We start from the raw sequence: 15773 nt of genomic DNA, 5'->3' as shown, positions 1-15773 counted from the left end.
TGAGCACACTAAATACACCGTCTGCCCATTCACTTTTCATAGGAAAGATCTGTCACTGAATAACAGCATGGTATAAATGACATGATGCTAAGCCAGTACTGTGGTTGTCTTCCTGCTTAGAACAAATTGTTATTTCCATGCAGCCCAGCAGCCCAGGAGATTATTACTGTTCTGTGGATGAAGATCTTAAGATCGAGGTGATTGAAAAACTTTTTGCCATGGACACAGAATCAAAAAGTCAGTGCACCTCCCAGGTAATGAACTCCCTCTTCTAAAATCCACCAAGATCAGTCTCCTACTAGTAGACAGTACAGCTGCATGTTGTGTGTGCAGATATTGGGATACAGCATTTAAACTGCATTTGCACATGCACACCAAATCTTTGATGCACATTAACAAAACTTCCAAAAGCTGCTATGTCAATCTCTGTCTCTAACTCTCTGAAACACAAGGTTTAGAGTGTCACTGTGGTGGCGCTGCTAAGAAGGATCACCAGAGAGGTTTCAAAATTTGGAGGTTTCTGTAGATTGGATAAGGAATATAAGCAGCAGCAATTTGTTTTTAAATGCAGCCAGATGACTAATGAGTAAACATCCTTTCTAGAACAAAATATAAATAAACTAATTGTTGCAAAACACCCATATGAGAGAGGAATGCCCCTAATGGTACACATCTCCTTTAACTACAAATATGAAAACTCATTTTAGATATATGCTTCCTCTTTTGCCTCTTGGAGGTTTTCAGAGAGACTTGAAAATTACGTGCACATAAAGTAACACACTTCAGAAGTCTCCATCTTCTGCATTCTAATAATGATGTAAGTGTAGAAATTTCCCCTATATATAAATAAACGCACTATTACAGCATTACAGCAAGTGAGCTAGTGAATAAAGGTGTGGGCCTGATTCAGCTTACTTAACTTTAGATACTTATTTGAAATGCTCTGTGAAGAGCTTATACTTTATAGTTGAGAGAAAGGAACAGGCACTGCTGATTGGTAGCGCAGACCTCACACTTATCTCTATTTATTAATCCTGCAGAAAGTTTGGGACGCTGCTGCCCAAATCAGGTATTTCAATTTGCTAAGACAATTTACAGGCTTAGGTAGGCTGTAATCCATATTCTGGAGAAATTTCTTCTAAGTCTGGACATAGAAAAGAAAGCAAGAAAAAGAGTGGACAGATAGGAGAGAAGCGTGGAGCAGGATGAAACTCACAGCAAGACTTCACATGTGCAAACTTCAGTATTGTCAGATTCAGCATCTGCTTGCTCAGGTGTGTCCCACCACATCAGCTGCTTTGGTGGGAAAAACAAGTATTGTAAAAGTGCTGCAGGGGTGTTATGAGCTGACCGGGGAGCCAACATTGATTATCCTCTCTGTTCAGCTCTGGTCAAATGCCAAGAGAAGTGAATGTGGGTGTGACTAGTCCTCCAATGGAAAAAATAATACAGATTTAAGTGTTATAATGTCCTTCTGGCTACATTTTTTCAACCCTTGCATTTTTAGACATCTTTTTTTATGTAGCTGGATTATGAGAAAGCTGTGTTTTCTATTTTAACATGAAAAAGCCTGAGGTTGAACTACATGCCGCATGCTGTAGAGTCTTGGCAGACAAGTTGTTCAAAGCTTAGTGAAACAGCATCTACTTCAGATCACAGTGATGCTGGAGGCTGTATGCAAGATGCTTTAACAAATATTGCTCCTCTGGGAGGTTTTTTCCTTCAGTTTGTTGCCTTAATTTTGCTGATGATGCTATGATGAACATGTATGCTAGCATGGAAATAAGACTCCTTTAAACAGGAGTTGGCCATTTTCATTAGGTAAATTTGGCATACAGTGATTTTTCAGCTTTGCATCTATTAGTATTCCATATCACACTAACTACCACAACTATTACTAATTTATAGTTTCTTTATGAACTTACTTTATCTTTGCACAGACTGACTTTAATGAACTGGACCTTGAAACCTTGGCTCCTTACATTCCTATGGATGGAGAAGATTTCCAGCTCAGCCCCATCTGCCAAGAAGAAAATCCTCTCTGTGAAAGTGCACAAAATACCCAGCAGCATCTAAGTAGCATGAGTACCATCTTCCAACCCCTCGCTCCTACTTCACAGAATCAGTTCCTCACAGAGAAATACTGCCCACAGCTATCAAATGAAAAAATTAACTCTGGTCATGGGTCCCTGTCATCGGTGTTCTTCAACAATATGAGTAGGTCGTCGCTGCCACCATACCATGACCAAGCCAGCACTCCCCTGTCTTCAATGGGAGGAAGATCAAACACTCAGTGGCCACCTGATCCCCCATTAGAATACGTTCCTGCAAAATGGAGACTCATGGATAAATACTCAGGATCCCTATCAAGTTCCCCCTCGGGCCCACCAATTACTTCTCAGAGAGTGCCCATATATAAAAAAAGGTACATGTTTCTGTGGTATAACTATGTATATTTACCAAAAAAATATTTTGGGAAATGAGAAGGGTTGTACTCTTGAAAATTAATTTTTCTCAATTCAGTTGAAACAATTTGTTGTGATAGGCATCAGACTGCAGCTCTGGGGAAATTAATGCGGTGTTCTCCCAGTGGCAGTGAGTCTGGAGGAAGCAGAAGTGGGCTAATTTTTCATTGCCTGTAAGGATAGGCAAATGAATTTCCTGCTGGTCCGGTTAAAATTACACCAGTAATTTTGCAAAGCACGCTTGACTTTATTTAAGAACAGCACCAAAAAACTTACTGGTCCAGCAGTAGCAGGGACGGACACACACATACCTTTTACCTTGCATACATTTTCTGCACAACAGAAAATGGGGAAGAGAGAGGAATGAAAGTACATTATTGCTGGCATATGTAAATACTACAGCCAAGACTTAAATTGCAGGCTCTTTTTCTACAACCTTTTTGTTTGCTTTCTTACACATGTGAACAGTATGTGATGAGATGTAGATCAGAGGGCCTAGAAGTCCTCACAGTCCTAGAAGTTGCCTCATAGCAAGAAGTTTCTCTGTAGCTCTTGACTTTTCAGTGTTGCTCACACTGACATGGTCAGGAAGTATATAAAATAGGAATGGTCATTTTTAAACATGAAGCTGTGCAATTTGCTTTTTTGGGATTCCTTGTCGGCAGAAATATCAGTGTCTGAATATGCATCTGGACAGAAAGGGTTTGTCCCCAGTCAACAACTTGTATGTTCATACATAGTATGTAAAGCAAGGAAACATGCATGGCTCTCAAATCCAATTCTTAAGAATTACATTACTTTCTTTTCCACAGCATTTTTTTGTCTGCCTGGAGATCCCCAGAGGCTGTTTTTGCTAAACTTTCATAAGTCTTTGATCCCAAACGTCAAAAGTTTCTAAAGATGGTAGGATGACTAATAACAGGAAATAAAAACATTTGATGTTTGAGATCTGTCCACTGGCAAGTCTCAGACACTTTAAATGTTTTAAATGAAAGACAAATCTCTAGAAACGAACCAGATTATTTTGATATGCCCTTCTATGCAAAGATCTCCTCTCCACAGGCCCCTGGATGCTTTTGGACAACGAGGCATAGATATAAATCCAGCAAGACTTGCTCTGTCTAACAGTTTGAAACTGAAGCGACAACTGGATTATGAAGAACAAGCCTTGCAACAGCTGAGTGGGGTAATCATAAGAAATGCATCCCCTTCACAACTCTGGACTCACCACGGTCATCAGTGTAATTGTTTGTTTTGCTTCCCTTCTCATTCTAGGGAGATCCATCTGTCATTAACCCATCTCACTTAATGTGGAAGAGAATGAAATTTCTCAAGGGGGAAAACTGTTCCTTGGTTACAGAAAATAAGTCTCTCAGCACAAGTGTTCTTACTGGTAAGACAAAAGAAAGTGGTTTTGCAATGTTACATATTGAAAGACCATTTTAAGACAGGTTGAATAGGGAAAAAAGCTCTTTCAAAAGGAAATGCAAATAAGCTCTGTAAATATTATACTAAGCTAAAATTAAAGACCAAGTTGTATCACTAAGAGCTGAACAATTTGAAAGTACATTTGATAAATACCATTTAGTTGGTTTCACGTATGTTCACACGCTTCGGAGGGAGCAGCTGAGTGGAGCTGTGTTTGCCTCCTGCTGATGCAAGGTGTGAATGTCTCAGAGCTAGAACAGATACTGTTTCTCTACAACGCTGTGTTTCCTTACACAAGTATAACTTGACTGCAGTACTACTGCTAGAGCTGGGGCTGTTTCTCAGCTTCCTTTGTGATAAGATGCAAATTTGCCTATCGTGTAACACCATCACACTGAGGTTCACTTTGCTTTGGATCAGTATTATCTATAATATAATTATATAATTATTGCACTGGCTTCATTTAGCTTTTCTTTTTTCCCTATTATTTAAATAACAGATGAATTTTTCTGTAACTCAAGAGGTCTGAGCCAACCAATGAATCAACTGCAGCAACAGCAGCAGCAGCAGCATCAACCCACCTGTGACAAACCGGGTGAGAATCTGAAAGCAGGAGCGTTTCCCCCTCTGTTTTACAGTTCCCACTGTCAGGACTACAGTGTCCAGCCAGCTCATAAAGCATCAGGTAAGAGCTGTCAAACACAGAGATTGGAAAATGTTGGTATTTTGTTCCAATATTGATTCCATGGAAAAAAAAAAAAAAACATGTTGGTATTTTGTTCCAATATTGATTCCGTGGAAAAAAAAAACACAAAAAAACCAACTAAAACACAAAAAATGTGGAGAAGGATGATAAAAATCAAAATACAGAACAAAAAATCAGTTTTGTGGTTTAGTGTGAAACTGTGATGTTTACATTTGTAATACATGAGAAAAATATTTTTACCCTTCATTTCATTTAAACTTAACACCTGTTCACGTTGGCAGACCTGTCATCTTCCATCCATACTTCTGTCTTGTGATAGAATTATTACATCGTAATAAACAACTTTGCTGCAGCATGGATATGGAAGTTTGTGGGTTATACTCTTAACATGTGCCTTCTAAATGCTGAAATAAGTAATTAAAGGGGACGTGTGTCTGTTCTTTTTAATACATGAAGAGGAGTGGTGTCAGTTTAGAAACCATGTATTTTACTACAGCTTTTCTCATCTGCACCAATACAGTTTTTCTCAGAACGATCTCAGTTTGGGGGTGGAGGTGAAAAACTGCACTTGTTTGTGTGACACCCTTGCAGCAGTTTAAGGAGGGACAGAGCACAGCTTTGCTCTGACACCTGGAACTGCTGGTGCTTTGAGGCATATTGACATAAAAACAGAATGCAACTGGTGTAAACAGAAGAGGTGGGAAGAACCAAGTGCCCTTACGAGTCTCAGTACCTTAACTTCCTTCTCTGCTGTGTTCCAGGTCTGACCAGTCGCCTGCTGGGGCCCTCCTTTGAGCCCTACTTGCTGCCCGAGCTGACAAGATATGACTGTGAGGTGAACGTGCCTGTGCTGGGCAGCTCGACGCTGCTGCAGGGCAGCGAGCTGCTGCGGGCGCTGGACCAGGCGACCTGAGCGACCCCGCCGTAGTCCACGGCCTGCTCTGTTCAAAACAGCTTCCCTTTTTAAATATATTTTTGCAAGTAGACAATTTCTAATACCAGTACACTTTTACAGGATTTTACTTAGATATTGAACCTGTCCACATTACCAAATAGTGGCCTTTTGAAGTTACTCACTTTATTATTCATATTAAAGAAATACATCTACTGTATTTTCTCTATTGCAATTAAAATGGTGTTTAGAGAGTTTGATTACCCTCCCCATATCTCATTACCTGTAATTTATATCCTGAATTTTTTTTTTCAAATTTCATGCTAATAAAAAGCTGTGGTATAAATGCCTCATCATGTGATACTTTGGCTGCAGTAATGCAAAGCTATATTTTTATTGCCAAAGATGAATGAAACAAATTTGATCTCCAACCACAGTTTTTTGTTGATCTGCCAAATTAAAATCCTTTGAGTCTTTCTGTTTTCCAGCATTTATTTTATTGTAACTTTAATAACTTTTGGAAAAGTATACTAAGGAAAAATCCCAGCCTTCTGCCTCCCATCCCTTTCCTTCATTTTTATACACTTTGTTGAAAGAAATGTGAATGGTAAAATGCAATGTTTGTGGGTATCTGTGAAAGTTGCACGTTTTAAGCTTTTTTCCTCAGAAGCAAGCCACATTCTCAGATGCCTTAACCTGGCTTAGCTCTACAGCCAAGGGAGTCCTACAGATTTGCCCCAGTGGAGGATATAGGCCTATGTTTTTGTTTGTGTTGAGGTTTCTTGTTTTGTTCTTTGTTGTTGCCTTTATTTTTTACACAAAACAGATTTTTTAATTATTATCTCTCTCTGGGTCAGTTGTTAATCATCTCTTGGTACTTTTGCTATATCTATGACACAACTGCTTTAAGAGCTGTTTCTGCTAGGAACTTGTAGTATTTGTTATGCTGTTGCTGATATTTCAGGAATCAGAGCAGTGGCCAGTACTAACACCTCTGATTAATGTTACCCGTTTTCATTTTATATGCCAGCTAGCATTATAATTGCAATATTATAATTATTGAATGCAATATTGAATCAAAAAATCTCAAAATAGTATTTTCCAGAGTATTAGGCTAACTCAGTTGTGATTAGACAAAAAGAAATTAGGGATTGCATAGTCAGAGGAATAGCCAGCAGGGAGGTCCCTTGTTTTTATTTGCCTTACATTAATCAGTAGCTAAAAAGTCATTAAAAGGCACCCAGACATTTTCAGAGCTCCTTTTCAACGATCATTAATTGTCATGCACATATTTGAAAAATAGGGCTTTGAATGCTTTCAAAGGATTTTGAAAGTTTAAATTACAACACCTCTAAACAGCAAAAAGTAATACAATAAAAGGCAGGTGAACAGTTCTGACTTTAAAATACATACAAACTCAGATCTGTGTTAGGATCTATCTTGTCTCCTCCACTGGTGTAAATCACTGTAGATTCACTGAAGAAAATGAAACAGTGGCAAAGTACTAAAGGTAAAAATCTGGCCCAGAAACTTAGTACAAAAATATATTTTTGAGACTTCTGAGTCTGCTGAAGCCTGGTGTATAAAATTGCTTTATTTCATGCGCTGACACATGCATAGAGAGAGCCTTGGGTTCATAGAGCACTTCAGAGTTCACTGTGCTAAGCAAGTCTTAACCACACATATTTAGAAAAGCTGAAGACCTTTTGTTATGGGTACATGATGTAAAAAAATATACTTCCTATTGTAGGCAATCTTTCAAGAGTTTATTACCAAAAATAATCTACTTGTAAAGTGAAGTTATTACTGTGTGAAAAAATTTATTGTAAGCATCAACTTCTGATTAAAATTGGCCATCCACATTTGACAAATTTGCAGTGGCACAGACTTAAGGCTTGAAGGATTAAAGACACTTGAATACTGCTCTTCTGTTTCTTATTTGTGTAGTTTCAGCATTAAAGATGTTATACCCTAACAGTTTACTAAAACACTCTGAAAAAATATTCTATGTCTTAATATTAATAATCATACTTTTTATCATAATTATTTCATAATCTATATTGCTGAATTCTTATTGACAATATTATAACTGTATGGGAACTTTAACTTGATAAGGAAATGTATTTTGACACTGATACCTTATTAAAGTATACTGATCCTAAATTCTTTGTGACTCATTTGCTATGAATTTGTTATTTGTTGTATCATTGTAAAACAAAAGTATTTATTAAATTATTTATAGAAAATAAAGGTTTGCATTGATCTTTGAAGACTGAAAGAACAATCAAATGTTACCCATGTTCCAGAACTGGGAAGGAGCCTGCCAAAGGTCCACACTATCAACTGCTTTGTAGAGTTTACCTGGCTTCCCTCAAATGAAGAATTAATTCCCTGCAGACCACTGCCCTTCTGGAACTTGTCCTGTGGCTCAGACTGCTGCTTCTATTTCAAAACTCTGTTTCTATCTGAGGAGCTGAGGGTGCCTTTTGTAATGCTACCCTTACAAAAAAAAAAAGAGAGGGAAAATTAAGTCCACAGTTTAGAGGCTGAATTGCCACAGTTCCCAACCTGAGTTTTGGTGGAGAAACAGAAGCCATCATATTCTAGCAGTCTTGGCAAGCCCCTGACTCATGGGCTTTCTCCATCAAATCCTTCCAATGAGTAGTCATTAATCCCAATGCTAATTAAGTCCACAGTTTAGAGGCTGAATTGCCACAGTTCCCAACCTGAGTTTTGGTGGAGAAACAGAAGCCATCATATTCTAGCAGTCTTGGCAAGCCCCTGACTCATGGGCTTTCTCCATCAAATCCTTCCAAGCCTCTGCTCCACCCTGAGTAGTCATTAATCCCAATGCGGCTGTTAAACAGGTCAATCCTTTTCCATATAGAAAATGCCAGTTTTGCCTGTGCAATTACACCGATCACATAGTAGGAGGACAGACACATTAAAAAATTAATTTCCAAACATGCACCTAAACTTCAGTGCTGTCTGGAAGCTGTTAATGCTTGACCCTTCTGATAACTGCCTTTGGAACATGCAGTGCCCACACAGATGCCAGTGAGCTGCTCAAGCAGCAGCACTTCTTGTGAAGAGAATTGCAAAAGTGAAGAGCCTGCTAAAGCAGGCTATCATTACCTCCTTTCTTAGACTGGACAGCCCATAGGAGTAGAAACCAAATCCTTGCCTCTAAATCTGTTGTAATTAACATTTACTATACAAAACTCTCCCTTTTAAAGTATCCCCTTAGTCTTTGGCTAAGTGTCCCCAGGACTAACACAGCATAGCAGATCCTAATCTAACCGAGTATGGGGAAAAACCAAACAACAATCTCTGAAATAGAGACTAACCTGTTAAGATCAACTTCTATCTTTTGAAGAGTGCAATAGCTAACTGTTAATATAAATTAGTGCTGTCAGGCATTATTTTTTGGGGTGTCCAAACAGCAGATTGCTCACACACTCATAATTAAGAGGGTCCTGCATTCACCATTCCCATGCTCAGACAGCTGAAGTAACATACTGGTAGTGCCTTGAGCTGCTTTTTCAGTTTCCCCCTCTACAGCTAAACACTTCTCATGTTAGTGAGTTTTAGTGCATTTTCCTTACATGTATGACATCCTGGACAGCTAAACTCTGACAGTACAATTTACATACCCCAAAACCCAAACCCTAGTCAGAAACACGATGCAACCTATGAATTAATAGCTGAGTTTTGTTCTGCTGAACAGGGATTTATGGTGGCTTTTTAATTCTTTTTTCTCCCCTGTAGGGCAGCAGAAGTGCTTAAAATTCAGCATACATCATCTTTCACTGCCTAAAAGCACCACTTCTTGGCATGAGACTTTGTATCTCTAACAGCACAGCACTGATCCCAATGATGTTGTTCAACACTCATTACATTCTGCTGAAAAATTGGCCTGTTTTGCCAAGCTCTCATGACTTGGGCTGGTCTCAGCCTCTGGCTGATTATCAAGTCTATCATCCTTTTAAAATGATCAAGCAACCACTTTTCCTAGAACACAGAATTCACTCAGGTAAGAATCATGATGTTTATCAAGGAAATACTTATAACAAAATACAATAGGAAATTCTCAACATGTGACTACTAATAAAAATACAAGAAAGCCCAGAAAACTTGGATAACAAAGTCCAATTGTCTTTTCACTGGAGACACAGGCTCCTAAGCCATACTGAGATTGCAGACACTACGTGATTCATCACACTCACTTGGAGCAGCAGGCAGAGGACACAGAAAAAACACCCAGATGCTCTAGTTCTAGGTGGTAAAGGTTTCATGTGTTATTTCTACCTGAGGAGCTTTATAAAGCTATTCACAGACATGCCACATACATGTGTGTGTGTGTGTGTATAGATTTTTTTTTTTTTTAAGGAGCTACAGTGGAGAACAGGAAATATTCTTCTACATTGAAATAAACAGCTTATTTTTAATTTCCCCTCCAACTCCTAATTATAGGCTTCCCAAGGGAGGAAGAAATCATTTCTAAGAAAAAAGCAAGTCGTTAACAATATTTTATTAGGACAAGGTCTGTCACACGTCCCTGTCCTGCTCCCTTAGCACAAACCAACACACAGCACAAAGGCTGCCTTTTGGTTTCCTGGGGTGCCTCTGAGCCCACCATTGCCCGCAGGGGAGGCAGGCGTGGATTCCTGGCGCTCCAGGCTCAGTTCATTGATGTTTCCTTAGTTAACTGATACAACAAAAGCACCATTGGAAGACTCCAGTAACTGGGGCATAGCCCAGTTTTGGGTGTTTGCATTAAAAATGTATTTGAATACACATTTTTTTTAAAGTGAGAAACACCTTAGTACATTTTGTTTGTATTTGACTGAAAGCCAGGCTGAAGTTTTGGAAGCTTGTGATGTGCCGCAGGTCTCACGTGGAACATTTTCCTTGAAGAAATCCTAAATTCCTGTAATCAAGGAGTTACTTAATTCTCTTCAGTCATGCCTCCCAGTCAGGAATGTGGTTAGAATGTCTCATTATGGAAGAGCAGTTGATGAGCCTGGCTTGCAAGGACTACCTGCAAGGCAGCCAACACCAGCCCTTGACATGCTGGAGGCTGAGCAGCTGTGTCACACTATCTGATGTGGAAATTCCTGCGTCTTAACTTCACTTGGGTTGCATCTCAAAAAACCCAACTTCCCCCAACTCCTCACTTGAAAAGTCTGTGTTTAGGCTTTGGAATTACAGACAAAACTGGCTAGTTAGATCCTCAAAGGCACCAGCAGCAGAAACCAGAGTGACTTTGTCACACCAGGCATATTTTAATATTTGGGATCTGGCTGTTGATCTTTGAAGGACGGGCACTAGCTCTAGGGACTGAAGCTACACAGCTCTCATTGCAGGCACCAGTTTTCAGCAAGGATTTTGGGACTTGCAGTGTGGGTTCTTTCTCATCATGTTCTTGCCTTGGCTGCCTGTTTGATACAATGGTCAGCCAGACTCCCAGCCATTTTCACCCAAACCTCAGCTTCTCTGGTTCTTGGGTTGAGCTTATGTTAAAAATGTCCAAACCCCATTCCCACTCTAACCACTGGGCATAACATATCACAATCCTTTCCCTGACATGAATGCAGATTTAATGCTTCAAAATGCAGATTTAATGCTTCAACTTACAAGAAGTTAGTGCATCCTCCCAAGAGCTGCAATACTACCCCTGAGTAATTTCAGCCATTCTTCTCAGCCTGTTTCCATTTGCTATTCAAGCAAGCAGTGGTGGGGTATGAATGAAAAAGGTTCTGCTGGCTCACAGAAAATATACTGTCTCTTTTATCAGCTTCTTCACACAGGACTTCAAGAAAAATCCCAGCAAATTTCAGATGCACACATAATTTATCCTGCAGTTTTCAAAATGAGAGCAGAGTTGAGCAAGTTCCCCAGATGGCTAAACTCTGATCTATAATGCCAGAACAATTTCCAGGCTATAAGAAGAGCAGGATGGGTTTATTCTTTTAGTCCTATCAGCACCACAGAACTAACACTAGTGGGAAGAGAATCCATATTTGTGGCTCCCCAAGCCTTCTTCCCGCAGAAATGCTTGTTCAGGACAAGAATTAATCCTGAGACAGAGAGAGGTGCGCACACTTGTTAGACTGCTGCCAAATGCTGCTACACACTTGACAGACACCAACAAGCTCACAAAGGGTTTGATTTCCAAGTCCAACTTATCCATCAGTCTTTTCAACCCTGAGCAATCCTTATACACTCACTCCAGAATTTGGCTGCCCAGAATTCAGAGAACCCTGGGGTGCCCCAAAGGGCAGTGATCCATGGGGATCTCTCTCTGACTAGTTATAACCTGTAAGTCAGAAAAATTAAAGGTTAAGACTCATGCAGGCAAACTAAAACCCACTCATATGTCCACTAGAGAGAATGACAGGAAAGTGATTACAATGCCAATTCAGCAGAATTTTCCAGAACAAAGATATTTTTAAACACATTGGCAGGAATGTATTTTCCCAGTTACAACTGTTTATGCAACTGAATTATATTTTATATTCTCTAGTGGGAAAAGAACATCAAGCAAACCCAGCAGCCTGAAAGTCTTGCTCTCCTTTTCTCAAGATGTTGGTAAACACCAAATTTGAGATAGAAGAGGAAAGCACAAATACAAAAAAACCACAACTGTCAAACCCCCAGACCAAAGCACACAGCTCCCTGGCATTATTTTGTAGCAGAAGTTGCATGAACTTCTAAGTGGCAAACCACAAAAGTTGCCTCATATAATGAGCCTTATGATCAATACAAATACATATTATTTTAGTTCAGCCCCTCCTCCACACAGCAGCCCACAACAGTATTACACTGGATCAAACGAAGCATAAAATGGGTGTTGTCACCATCCATTTTTAGATCCATCGCATGACATCCATTGGCTTTTTTCCTGGAAGAGCAGGCAATACTAATTGTGTCTATCGCTTTACTGCTAACACAGATAGTGCTGTCCTTAACTGCAGCCCCCAGAACACAATGGAGTTCACAGAAATCAAACCAGTGGAAGTTTACTGGGAAAAAAAGTTGCTCTTCTTTATTTTAATTTCAGCAGCAAACATAATGAGTTTTCCTGTGCCTTGCTTAACTACAGAGATGCTATTTTTTTAACATACTGACACCTTCTAACACAGGTTGTTGTTAATAACTTCCATTTTAATCTTTAGTCAGTTTTTGGAGTGCACAGCACAATCTATTTCAGAGTCATTCTGATCACCACAGAAATCTCAAAGATAAAAGTGACACCAACACTGAATAATTCTTGGTGAACTTCCCTCTTTTCTTTTAAAATCTCTCTTCTGCAGAAGAAATTGTTTAATGACCTTGAACAACTACATTGTGGGTTTGCTTTGTTCCAGTACTCCTTTTTGCCTTCCCCAGATCCACAGCAAACAGCCACCCAAGCCCTCTGAAAAGTGGACATAAACCTGGCTATTTTAACCACCAATTGTATCTTAATATATTTAATAAACATTTTAACTTCTACTTTCATTTTTAGAGGGACTTCTTCAAACTCCATCTAAATGTTCTCTTCCCCTCATTCAAAACAAGAAGAAATCATCTTAAAGTCACTAAAATATTTGTCTGGTTAACCAGCAGAGGAACCAGGAACCCATGAAATATCTGGAACTCAATGGAAAGACAGGGAACAGGGAATATTCAAGTCAACAGTACTCTCATTCTTCTTTCTGCAGCAGTCCCTGCTGGGCAGGGTTTGTTTGCACTGAGGTTTGTATTAGAAACACACACACTTAGCTAAATTACACAAATTCCACAAACCTATGCTAAAAATAATAAACTGAGTGAAAAGTGTGTGTGCCCAGCACTTAAGAGCCACAACAGGTGCCCCTGGATGGCAGACTGCCCTGATGGCCATACTCAAAACACTTGTCCCAAAACCTGCTCAAAGAAGTGATCCTCCTTCTTCCTCCCTTCCCATGGAAACATCTCAAAGAACATTTTGGTTCTTATAGGCAAAATCATGTCCTGACTCATGCCTCGGAAATAAATTCCATGTGCCTACAAAATCTGCGCTACAAAGTGGTTGCCAAGGTGCTACCATCCCCAAGACCCTGAAAAATGGGGCTTCTGCAGCCTATGGCAGGAGCTCATGCCCTCCACAGGCATTCCTGATCCTGGCATGGGAGCACCCAGCATGCTGCATGACACACAGGGGCTGTGCCCAGCACACACTGCTGCTCCTCGACTCGTGGGCCAGAAGCACAGTGGCTGAAGAAGCTGCACATTTCATGCGCTGTCTCCAACACAGGTCACCTCTACAACTCCCATCTAGTAAGGTTTAAAGCAGGTAAGGCACAATTCACTTATATATGGAGCAAGGGTGTAAATAAGCCTGGCAATGCATTACTCCCATGGTTCATGGAAATACTTTGTGGCTGTGCATTACAGAGGAACATCATTCATGGCAAAAGTTGCCTAACAGGAAATTGCCCCAGGAAGATTTCCAAACCCCACGCATTCCACTTTCACACTAAACCCCCAAGCTTCACTGCCCAAAGAGCAGCAACTTAGCACACCTCCTACACCAATATCCTACACTGTTCTTCCCAATGAGCCTCCAGGTCACTTTTCCACAATGCCCAACAGCATTCAGAAATCCTTTTCCAGATGCTCTTACTGGAAATGCAGATCCCACAATTACAAAAGGAGTTCTGGGATCTTAACTGTACTAGTGTGACTAATCTTTGAAAGCAGTATTTCAAAATACTTCTTTGAAATACACCGAAACATACATAATTCAAATTACTTCTTTTTCTTTTTTTTTTTTTTTTTGGGTTTTTTTGGGTTTTTTGAGTGAGCTACAGAGGAAAAAGGACATGGACTGTCACATAGTCACATGCAGCACTAACACTGCAGTTGGACAGACCTAGTTTTGACAGTATGAGATGCATGCAGAAATAAAACAGTTCATACCCAAAGAGGAAGGGGCTTGTGGGATTAATCTCTGTTAAGAAAACTAGGCATTCAAACCCCAATTTTCAAGATAATATGTTGTAGCTGTACAGCAACACCAGAAACAGGAGACTGCTGTACCTGCATCACACAGTGTCAGTAACTGAACTGAAAGAGTAAAATCACGCCCCTTCAGGATCTTCCATCAAGATCCAAATAACAGGTATTTTTACAATAACCAAGGCAACAGGACAGAGTGTATTTGAAGGCAGAACTCAGCAGGATACAAAGAGACCTTTCTGAAAATAATGCTGAGTATTCTCTCAGATTTTTTAATGGAAACAACTAGTAGCCTGTCATCAATTTCCACGTAGTTATAACATGTTCCTGCCCAACATAACTTTCTACTGATAACTTATTACATCTTCATGTTTCTCTGTGGTATTAAAAAAACCACAACCAACCCACCAAAAAAATCACCCAACAGGCTCATTTGGATTTTTTAGCTTCTTAGTGTCTCCTGTTAAGAGCTACAGAATTGTAATTTGCATGCTCTAAAAAAACTAGCTACTTTGAAAACTTAACTTTTTAAAAAGCTCAGAGAAGATGTCTGTCATCCTTTCATTTCCAAGCAGCAGTTTGTGTAGATTTTAGTACAATCAATTCATGTCCATGTCATGTTTCATTTTCATGCTTCATTTTACAAGCCCACTAATCAGACTAATGAGGTTGAATGTGAAGAAATCCCTTGTTTCAAACTGAACAGCTTCTGAAACCACAGTTATAATGGTTTTTCTTTGCTTATTCATTTCCTGTTTGCAAGTAATAGCAAAAAAAAAAAAAAAGGCATTACAGAATTTTTCTGCTAAACCCTAAAGGCAGAAAGTCATCTCAGTACAACACTCCCTGTACTTTACAGGAGCTCAGGCCGTATGTCCCTGTAAGAGAGTTACAGTGCTTTCCACTTTGTGAGCATGCTCAAATGAAAGTAAAATCTTATTAAGTACTTTGGTAGGGTCACAAATACGCTCTATATGTTCCAAAGTGGGGGCTTAAGACGGTCCAGTGAGCAAATGCCTGTCTGCAGGAAGCAGGGAGTTTGTGCTGTGCTGAGCACACTCGCACACGGAGTCATCGATGGCCCCACGCCTGTGTACAACATGTCTAGGACCTGCCTGGGGACTGGGAGCTTCCTGGTTCCTTGGCACACCTAAACCATCAACCACACATATACAGATAACTCAATGCATGAGACAGAAGCCAGAGATGAGGAATGGAAATTCCTACTTGGAGATTCATCCCAGGCTGCAATACAAACCCACCAGTGCTCCTCAGAGCTTTCTGTTATGCATCAGTG

At 39.8% G+C, this 15773-nt stretch overlaps 1 protein-coding gene across 2 annotated transcripts in view; it reads left to right on the top strand.

The window, feature by feature from the left end:
• Positions 1 to 7654, top strand: part of EPAS1 (endothelial PAS domain protein 1) — a 78066-nt gene extending 70412 nt beyond the window's left edge. Inside the window, exons 11-16 of one of the 2 annotated variants that reach the window (XM_039697683.1) lie at positions 144 to 254; positions 1941 to 2425; positions 3528 to 3651; positions 3741 to 3858; positions 4393 to 4578; positions 5361 to 7654. In XM_039697683.1, coding sequence (XP_039553617.1) covers positions 144 to 254; positions 1941 to 2425; positions 3528 to 3651; positions 3741 to 3858; positions 4393 to 4578; positions 5361 to 5512 — 1176 coding nt within the window. In that variant the 3' untranslated portion in view covers positions 5513 to 7654. Of the gene's footprint in view, positions 1 to 143; positions 255 to 1940; positions 2426 to 3512; positions 3652 to 3740; positions 3859 to 4392; positions 4579 to 5360 lie in introns of both variants that reach the window. The other variant, XM_039697682.1, reaches the window with a different exon arrangement.
• Positions 7655 to 15773: the final 8119 nt, after the last annotated feature.

The sequence above is a fragment of the Passer montanus genome, unplaced genomic scaffold (genome assembly GCF_014805655.1).
Source record: "Passer montanus isolate IOZ18808 unplaced genomic scaffold, ASM1480565v1 scaffold12, whole genome shotgun sequence".
NCBI lineage: Eukaryota > Metazoa > Chordata > Aves > Passeriformes > Passeridae > Passer > Passer montanus.
This window is presented reverse-complemented; position numbering and strand designations above follow the sequence as displayed.